This window comes from Chelonoidis abingdonii, chromosome 7 (genome assembly GCF_003597395.2).
Source record: "Chelonoidis abingdonii isolate Lonesome George chromosome 7, CheloAbing_2.0, whole genome shotgun sequence".
NCBI lineage: Eukaryota > Metazoa > Chordata > Testudines > Testudinidae > Chelonoidis > Chelonoidis abingdonii.
Window position 1 is genome coordinate 110,580,847 of NC_133775.1, and position 9,262 is coordinate 110,590,108.

A 9,262-nucleotide genomic window follows, 5' to 3' on the forward strand; every position below is an offset into this window, starting at 1 on the left:
TCATGGGCCGACAGCTTCGAAGCCCGTGTTCTGGCCCCCGTTACATAACGGGCTTTAGGCTGGTGACATCGCAGCCCCCGATTAGCCTGAGCTCGTTAGTGCAGCCACCCACGCGTGGCGCTGGGCTGGGGGATAGAGCAGCTGGTACCTGAGGTGACGCCTTGCACTACGCCTTGGGTTTTGCTTCCTAGAGAGAGCAAGAGAGGGGGGGTTAGAGGGGCCGGTGCCAGGCGGGGCCGTCAGGGGCTGCCCGCGGAGGGACTGTGGTGTCTGGACAGGCGTGTGGGGCCAAGCCCTGGCTGCAGCTGCACAGCACGGGGCTCCACTGCATGGCCCTGCTGATGCACTGCGACCCGAGCCCGCATCCCCTGCGCTCCCAGCCCTGCGGCTCCCTTGCTGACCCACGCAGGGCGCGCCAGGCCGGCTCCCATAAGCACCTCCTCATACTGCCCCCCTGACACATGCACCCCCCTCACCCCAGGTCTCTCCATCGAGAGGCTGGTGTCTCCCTGGCGATACCCCATGGGGAGGTGGTGGGGGCAGGTTGGGGGGTTCCTGGCTGTCCCAGGGGTGCCCTGCACAAGTGGTCTCTACACCCAGCAGTGGGGGGCGGGGGGAGCATGCTGCAGTGGACAAAGCTGCCTCAGAGCTGACATTGCCAGGGAGGCAGCTGGGGTCTGCCAAGGACTCACCACCCTCTGCTCTGGGGTGGAGGCTGCTGCAAGGAGGAGCCGTTGGGATGCTGTGGGAAGGGGAGAGCCATGGGGAAGGGGGTTCCATGGTGGGGGCGCTGTGTGTGTGGGGGGTGCCGTGGGGAAGGGGGCAGGCGGGCTCGTTGCAAAGCCAGTGCTGGCGGACCCAAGGCAGCATCGCAGGACAGGGGGCCCTGGGCTGGGCAGGGCTGGGGGCTGTTTCAGAGCAGAGAGCAGCCCAGGCAGGCAGAGCACAGAGACCAGGCTGTGATGCTCAGCCGGGGCTCCAGGAAGCGTCCAGCCACGGCGTGAGACAGGCCCCATACGGAGCAGCTCGGAGCAGACGGGCATCCCGCTGCAGTGAAGCTGGAGCTACAGGCAGGGCCAGCTTTAAGCCGATTCCCCCGAATCAGGACCCATGCTCAAGAGGGGCCCGGACCTTTTTAATATATATATTTTTTACTGACCCGGCGGCGGGGTGAGGTCCACTCCAGGGCTTTGGTGGCATTTCGGTGGGGGGGTGTCCACGCTGGGGCTTCGGCAGCCTTTCAGTGGCGGGGGGTCCTTCGGTGCTACAGAAGCCCCGGAGCAGACCCACCGCTGTCGAAGTGCCACCAAAGCCCTGGATCTCCGCCAGGTATTCAAATCGGGCCCCGCCCTTCTTAAAGCCACCCTGGCTGCAGGGGCAGGTTTCCCGTGAAACTGATTCAAAGCCTGGGGGAAGGGGAGAAGCTTGAGCAAGACGTACAGGGAGCGCCGCCCTCCGGAGGCTGAGGAGCCCAGACTCCGCCCAGCACGGACGCTTCAGGGATGCCAGCTGGTGGGTGCAATGGGATTCTGCTCGTGCCCAGCATGAGGACAGCCCCAGTGGCACATGGAGGGGCCAAAGCAGTGCCCAGGAGGTGCTGTGCTGGCTTGGCAGAGGCTGCCCTCCAACAGGAGGCAGCCAAACGTGGCATCTGTGGGAAAAGGACGTGAGGGAACACAGGGTCCCCACTGCCCTGGGTGCGAGGCTGGGCATGAGCAGGTCTAGCGCAGCGGAGAGTCACTACAACATCTGACATCCGCACGCAGACTCAGGCTGCCCTGACACGTGACTACACTGGGAGCAATCCCGTAGGCATCGAAGGGGACCGTCCTCACCCGCTGGGACTCCCAGCTTGCCCGCCAGGAGTTAGTAACGGATTCACAGGGCAGGTTGTGATAGATCAGGGCAAGCCCAGGCTTTGCCAGGTCACACAGGGTAGCAGAAACGTCAAGGTAAAGAGCAAAGCGTTAGCACCATTAGCATGTCACAGCACACCCAGGGCTTGTTAGCATCTCCACGTCAGAGACCCCTGGGCAGGGGGACCAGAACCTCAGTGCCAACGTCCAGCAGGATCCTCAAGCCAGAGACAACAAACGCTGGGCTAACAGACACAACAGCTGAATGCCTGAGTTTGCCAAGAGCCTGAGACCATAGCTGTGAAAGGGGAACTGCCCTGGGCAGCACAATTCAAAGGCCAATGGCTCTGGGGGACCCTGCCAACCCTGCCTCACTCCTCAGCTGTTGGGGTGCCTATGGGGGAAGAGATGGACCCCTGCAGTTCCCAAGGGGAGTGGCCTGGGGCCGTGGTGCAGGGATGAGGTTCTGCACTGACTGGGCTCGAGGCCTGGCATTGCACTGGGGATGGAAGGCCATGGGCCCCCTTGGAGGTGAGGGCAGCTGTGGGTCACGTTCCATGGCCTGGGACCCCCTGGCTCTGGCGTCCTGCCCTTCGCCCAGGGCTGAACCTCCAGCCCCTGCGCCTGGGATCAGCCTGGTCTGCTGCTCCCAGCTGCTGGCAGGGTGGGGAGCCCCCGGGCCCCCCAGGGCTGGATGCATGCACTGTGGGCGGGGCGGGGCGTGGGCAGTGCCCCCCCACCTGCCCGTCTATCGCCCCCCAGCCCGGGGTGCCCACCCCCCGCAGCCTTACCCACGTACAGCACCCCCTCCTTGGTCTTCTCCGCAGCCTCCGCCACCCCCTGCTTGGTCTTCTCCGCCGCAGCGACCACCCCCTCCTTGGCCTTGGACAAGCCCTTCATGAACGCGTCCATGGCGGCGGCTCTGCATGGAGACAGACCCGCAAGATGGCTCCGGGAGCCCCCCCGTGCCAGGGCAGCCCGGGCACAGCTGCACCCCCCCCCCGGCGCAGGGAGCGGCTCCTCCCGGGCGCACCCCCGCGTGGTGCCGCTCTGGGATGGGGCACGGACCGACCCGGTTCCGAGCCCAGCGCCCCAGATCTCGGCTCCCCCAGCTGCTCCCGCCGGCTCCGTGCCCTTGAAACGCAGGAAGGATGCTAAGCACTGGCGGGGGGGAGGGGGGCAGCCCCGGAGCAGGGGCACAAGCCGGGCAGCTCCCGGGGGACGGGAGGGTCCCTGCTGCGGGCCGTGCCTCCCTCCCGGGCCGCCTCTCACCTGCAATCGGCGATGGCGCTGGGCTCGGGCGGCTCAGCGCGGCTCTGCCATGGAGCGCTTCGCCCTGCTGAATATTGCGCTGCGCCGGCCGCCCTACAGCCGCGGGCGAGGGGATTTCATCAGCAGCGCGCAGGCTGCGCTGCGCTGCGCCGCCCCTCCTCGCTGCCCGGATGAACTGGGACCCCTGCGCCGGTCCCCTGCCTGGCTCCTGCGGGGGCGGGGGAACAGGGACTCCAGCGGCAGCTCGGGAGGAAGGGGGGCTCCCCACTCCTCATACCATGTGGCTGGAGGGAGGTGGGATAGCTGCGCTCCAGGGATGCAGGGAGTGCAGTGGGGCAGGGCTGGGGAGATGCAGGGACCGCAGTGGGGCAGGGCTGAGGGGATGCAGGGAGCACAGTGGGGCAGGGCTGAGGGATGCAGGGAGCACAGTGGAGCAGGGCTGGGGGCATGCAGGGACCACAGTGGGGAAGGGCTGGATGGGGCAGGGAGTGCAGTGGGGCAGGGCTGAGGGGATGCAGGAACCGCAATGGGGCAGGAAGTGCTGTGGGGCAGGGCTGGATGGGGCAGGGAGCACAGTGGGGCAGGGCTGAGGGAAGCAGGGAGCACAGTGGGGCTGTCCTGGGGCAGGGAGTGCAGTGGGGCAGGGCTGGGACGATGCAGGGACCACAGTGGGCAGGGCTGGATGGGGCAGAGAGTGCAGTGGGGCAGGGCTGGATGGGGTAGGGCCGAGGGGATGTAGGGAGCGCAGCAAGGCAGGGCTGGATAGGGCAGGGGTGAGGGGATACAGGGAGCACAGTGGGGCAGGGCTGAGGGGATGCAGAGACCGCAATGGGGCAGGGAGCACAGTGGGGCAGGGTTGAGGGGATGCAGGGAGTGCAGTGGGGCAGGGCTGGGGCAAGGAGAGCAGTGGGGCAGGGCTGGGGGAATGCAGGGAGCATAGTGGGACAGAGAAAGGGGGGCTGCAGGAGGGGCAGGGATAACCCACAAGCTTGGCCCTTGTGCAGCCCCCCACGGCCCCAGGGTGTGACTCAGAGGGGGAGCAAGGGGCCCCTGGTGCCCGCAGCCCCAGATGGAGGCAGGGCCAGCGCCAGGGCAGCATGTCCCTCTGCCCCCCACGTCCATTCTGCTTGGGGCTGCTCGGGAAATCAGAGCCAGGGGCTCACAATGCACAGCCCTGGGGCAGGAGAGACCTCACCACTCCCTTGTGGGTGCCCATGAACTGCGGCCAGGACCCTGGGACCTCCAGCGGCCGGGGTCAGAGGTCAGTATCGCAAGGTGATTACAGCTGGGCTTTAAGAGTCTGGGTTCCAGATAAAAGGAGCTCTGCAGGGGGTGGGCCCTACTCAGGGAAGATGGCTGCAGCTGAGATGGTGAGTTGCACCATGGGTGCCTGGTTACTCCGAGGCCTGCCTGGAGCTCCCCCTCCAGCCTGAGGTGCTAGCCCCTGGGCATGTGTATGGAGCCAGGGCCTGGCTCTGCAGTGTTTGTAGGAGACCCCTAGCAGCCAGTTTAAAGTGCTCTGTTGTGGGGGTCACACAGAGGGGACAGGATCTGGGGTGGGCTGGTGTTCCCCTGCCACTAACCCACATGTTCCTGCCCTGTGCTGGGAGGGTCCCAGCCGCTGCAGTGGTGTGTGATTCTGCTGGCTCCTGGGGCTTGGGTAGGATGCTGCCTGCCGTGTGCTCTGCCCAGGGCTGTTCCAGCCCTTGGGTTAAATGGGCTCAGGTGGCTGCAGGTAGGGCCATGGCACCAGTGTGGCTGGGCAGGCTTGGCCCTACATGTCCCTGGGGGGAGAGGGAGGAATGGCTTGACACACCAGCCCTGGGGCAGGCTTTGCCTGGGGGCAAGTCCCAGCCCTGCAGCAGCAGTGCTGGGGGGGGCAGCAGAGGGAGGTGGGTGGGCTGAGGCTGTGGAGGAGACAACAAGCAGCAAGCTCTGCAGCACTGCTAAAGTGACAGAGTCCCTGTGCCCCCTGGCACTGCCAGTGTGTGGGGCGGGTTGGGTCCCAGGGAGGCTGCTGAACAGCCCTGGGGCCTCTGTGGGCAGATCTTGAGCCAGGGAGTCCCTGTCTCAGGGCACGTGGGGCTCCGGCAGCCACGTTGTTAGACTCTGGCCATGGGGCTGGAGTGCTCTGCACCCAGTGCTTGTGAGGCTGGAGCTGGGGTGAGGCTGGCTTGGTTACTCACGGGGCTCTGCTTGCCCACCCTCTGGGGTCCCCTCGAAGCCATCCCCGCCCTCCAGAGTCTGCAGTGCCTTGTGTTCCGCCATGTGCCTTACGCCAGTGTGTGGCAGGGGAGCGCTCCGCACAGGCGAGAGGAGCAGAGGCGGCGAAAGGCACGAAGGGAGGCGCTCGCTGCCGAGATCTTGGACAAGCATCCCCTGCAGAACAGGTACCGTCTGGGCTGGGGGCGGGGGGCTGCACTTTGTGCGGGGAAAGGGCTTCTGGCACCCCCTCTTATTCCTGCCTGCTGCTCCCCACCCCGCATGGGTCCCTCCTCCAGTGCTTTGTGCTGCTTGCCCGGGTGCTTCTGTGGAACGCCCCACCCTGGGGCTAGGCTGGTGAGGTGCCCTGGGGGTGCCCTGCCCCACAGAGGTGCTGTGGGCCTGTGGTGCTTGGCCATAACCACAGGGCAGAGCAGGAGGTAGAGGTGGATCTGATTGCCAGGTGGGCAGGGGCGGCACTTCCATTTAGGCGGCCTAGGCAATCGCCTAGGGCACTAGGATTATTGGGGGGTGGCATTTTGCCAGGGAGGGCGGCAGGTGGCTCCGGTGGACCTCCTGCAGTCGTGCCTCCGGAGGGTCCCCTGGTCCCGCGGCTCCGGTGGACCTCCTGCAGGCATGGCTGCAGCAGCTCCACCGGAGCAGCGGACCAGCGGACCCCCTCCACAGGCACGACTGCGATGGGCCCACTGGAGCTGCGGGACCAGCGCATGGGGTGGCTAAATGGCCGTGCGCCTAGGGCGCTAAAAACACTAGCGCCGGTCCTGCAGTTGGGAGCCCCCCTTGGAGACCCCCAGCTTTGGGGAAAGGCCACATGGGGTCCTGGACTTCAGAGGGGTCACAGAGTCCAATCATCCAATCTGATCCCATGTGTCATCGGCCCCTGGCCCTCAACAATTGAGAGGAGACCAGAATCTCCCAGCCCAGAGCAGACTGGACAGGGACAGATGGGAGGCACCGGGGGCGTGGATGGATGAGGGGCACCGGGGGCTGAGCTCTGCAGTGGCAGGGAGAGGGTTAAGTGAGACACTCCCAGATAATCCTGGTGAGTGACCCACACCCAGTGCTGCAGAGGGAGGTGACGCCCCCCCCCCCTCCCCAAGGGCACTGCCAATCTGATCTGGGGAAATTCCTTCCTGGCCCCACCCCTAGTGACCAGTCAGAGCCTGGGCGTGTCAGTGCAGCCAGCCAAGCAGAGCCCTTATGATGTGGGAGAGGGGGACACAGACCTGTCAGTGAAGGGGGGTGACTTGGGTTTAGTTATATTGGCTGGGGCTGGCTGGATGTGCGGGGGGAGTGGCCTGAGGCCTGCCTCGCTGGGTGCCAGAGATCAGTGTGCAGGGGGGCTGGGGTGTGGCAAGGCTGGATGGGCATAGGTTGTGTGGGTGAGGGGATGGCAGCTGGATGGCCAGAGGTGGGTGTTGTGGCTGTTTGGCAAGGCATGTGAGGCGGAGGGATGTTTGGCCAGTCCCTATTGGACCACGCAGCTGAGAGGTGCTGGCGAGGCTGGGTGGCGTGTGTGTGTGATGTCTCTCTCGGCGCGTGGGCCTGGGGGGCTGGGTGACCAGAGGGTGTGTGGCAGGGGGTGGGGGGGGGGGTTGATGTCTGCTCTCAGCTGTGTGGCTCTAACCTGCCATGCCCCTCCCTCCAGGTGGGCTCTTTGGTTCTTCAAAAATGACAAGAGCAAGACATGGCAGGCGAACCTGCGCCTGGTTACCAAGTTCAGCACCGCGGAGGATTTCTGGGCGTGAGTTCCCCTCAGGTCCCTGCTGCCAGGGGTGGGGTCGCTTCAACTTCTGCAGAGGGATCTTGGGGGCTCACCCGTCCGAGGGGGGCAACGGCCCCCTGTGTGACCTCCTCGTAGGCAGGAGGGACTGGCTGCAGGCACGGGAGTGGGGTAGCTGGCGCATGTCCCTTGGGGCGCTAGCCCGAGTGTCAGGGCTGGCCTCTCCCCTGGTGTCTGCATGGGGACTTCGCTCCCGGCTGTGCCCAGGCCTCGGGGCTTGGCAGAGGGGAGTTGGGGTTCAGTGTCTTTGACCCACAGGGGAGGGTATTCACCCTGCTGGGCCCCAGGTGGTGTTTGGGGGGGGCCCAGGAGCTTTGGGGGGCTGCGGCACCAAATTCTTCTGTCAGCCACTAACCCGCTCTCTCCGTGCCGGCGCCGGGCAGGCTGTACAGCCACATCCAGCTGGCCAGCAAGCTGACATCAGGCTGCGACTACTCCCTCTTCAAGGTAAGGTCCTCCTGGCAGTGCCTGTCCTTGCAGCCGGGGGCATCCAGGGGTGCCAAGGAGCTTGCTGGGTCTGTCTGTGCGCAAGGGCCTGGTCTGAGGGATCCTGCCCACGGGGTGAGAGACAAGCCGAGGGGCAGCGTGATGCTGGGGGAAGGGGCTCAGGGTGCAGGAGAGGCTGGGGGTGACTTTGGGGAAGTCTGGCTGCTGCCTGCGCCCCTTGACTCGCCACCTCCTTGGCCCAGGACGGGATCGAGCCCATGTGGGAAGACAACCGGAACAAGCGGGGCGGGCGCTGGCTCATCACGCTGGCCAAGCAGCAGAGGCACACGGAGCTGGACCGCTTCTGGCTGGAGACGGTGAGTGTGAGTTGCACCCCTGTGCCCTGAGCTCCCCTTGTGCCTCGTCCCACAGCTGGGCTGGGCGGGGTCTACGCCTCCAGGGTCTATCATACCACCAGCCCTGCTGCCCCTCCGAAAGGTCCCAGTGAGGACCCCTCTGCACAAGGTGGGCTGGATACCGGACACAGCTCCCCTGGTGGGGCAGGAATCCTCGGCAGCTCCTCACAGTCAACCCTTCAGGGCCTCTTGGGTCCGGCGTGCCCGGCTTCTCCCAGGGGGGTCTAGGGGGCTGCCGGGTTGAGCCAGCAGCTTCCTCCTTGCCAGGGGGCAGAGTAGCAGTTTCTCAAGGGCACCGTGCTGCCCCCCTGGGAGATGGGTGCTGGCCTGGCCGCCTGGGTGACCCAGGGGCCTTCCCCACCCACGCAGCTGCTGTGTCTGATTGGCGAGACGTTCGGCCCATACAGCGAGGACATCTGCGGGGCCGTCATCAACATCCGGGCCAAGGGAGACAAGATTGCTGTCTGGACCCGAGAGGCGGAGAACCGGGATGGGGTCACCCACATTGGGTAACGTGGCTCCAATGGCTCTGTCTGGGGGGGGCGGGTCTGAGCCGGGCACAGGACTCTGCAGGCCTGGTGCCGAGCAGGGCTCAGGCCCTGTTGTGGTGACAGCCAGGAGCTCCCCACTGGCGCTGGGCAGGTGCTGTTCTGCATCAGTGCCTCTGGCTCCCCGCGGCAGGGCACGTGACTGGTAGGTCTCCCAAGGCTGAGGGGGACTCCCAGCTCCAGGGCCCCGGGGGCTGTGGGGGTGGGGAGGGCAGAACCCAAGAGCTCTCTCTCTCTCTCTCTCTCTCCCCAGACGGGTGTACAAGGAGCGCCTGGGGCTGTCCCACAAGGTGGTGATCGGGTACCAGGCCCACGCAGACACGGCCACCAAGAGCGGCTCCCTCACCAAGAACAAGTTTGTGGTGTGAGCGCCGGGCTGGGCTCCTGGGACTGTGATGGCAGCACCCTGCTGGGATGTGGGGGGAGCGGGGTGTTGAGGCTGGGGCCTTCCCCTGACGGTCTGGGCTGGGGGAGGACTCTGCCTGCTGTGCCAAGCAAGATGTAAATTTTCACAATGCAAGTGCTGCATCCAAACACCGACTCTGTGTCTGCCTGCAGGGTGGGGGGGCTGGGCCTCGTGCCCCCACCTGCCAGCTCCAGCAGAGGAGGCTCTGGGAACGCAGAGGGGGAGGGTGCATGTGGACTCCAGTGCTGAAGACACCTGGGCAGATGCCTGCTGGTGCAGGTGCACAGAAGGGAGGCTGGGCCCACCTGACATGGAGAGTGATAGGCCCCCCA

The 9,262-nt window shown here is 65.8% G+C and overlaps 2 protein-coding genes across 2 annotated transcripts in view; one reads left to right on the forward strand and one right to left on the reverse strand.

Annotated features, from left to right (window-relative positions):
- SNCB (synuclein beta) overlaps positions 1 to 3,434 on the reverse strand; it is a 190,586-nt gene extending 187,152 nt beyond the window's left edge. Inside the window, exons 1-3 of the mRNA XM_032789404.2 lie at positions 3,129 to 3,434; positions 2,648 to 2,778; positions 149 to 187 (exon numbers count right to left, since the gene is read on the reverse strand). Of these exons, the coding sequence (XP_032645295.1) occupies positions 149 to 187; positions 2,648 to 2,768 (160 nt within the window). The 5' untranslated portion in view covers positions 2,769 to 2,778; positions 3,129 to 3,434. The remainder of the gene's footprint in view (positions 1 to 148; positions 188 to 2,647; positions 2,779 to 3,128) is intronic.
- Positions 3,435 to 4,342: 908 nt separating this feature from the next.
- EIF4E1B (eukaryotic translation initiation factor 4E family member 1B) lies at positions 4,343 to 8,963 on the forward strand. Its single transcript, XM_075068314.1, has 7 exons — positions 4,343 to 4,403; positions 5,353 to 5,518; positions 7,000 to 7,095; positions 7,518 to 7,581; positions 7,824 to 7,937; positions 8,346 to 8,485; positions 8,778 to 8,963. Exons 1-7 carry the CDS (start codon positions 4,343 to 4,345, stop codon positions 8,890 to 8,892), a joined length of 756 nt encoding a protein of 251 aa, XP_074924415.1. The 3' UTR covers positions 8,893 to 8,963.
- The last annotated feature ends 299 nt before the right edge of the window (positions 8,964 to 9,262 follow it).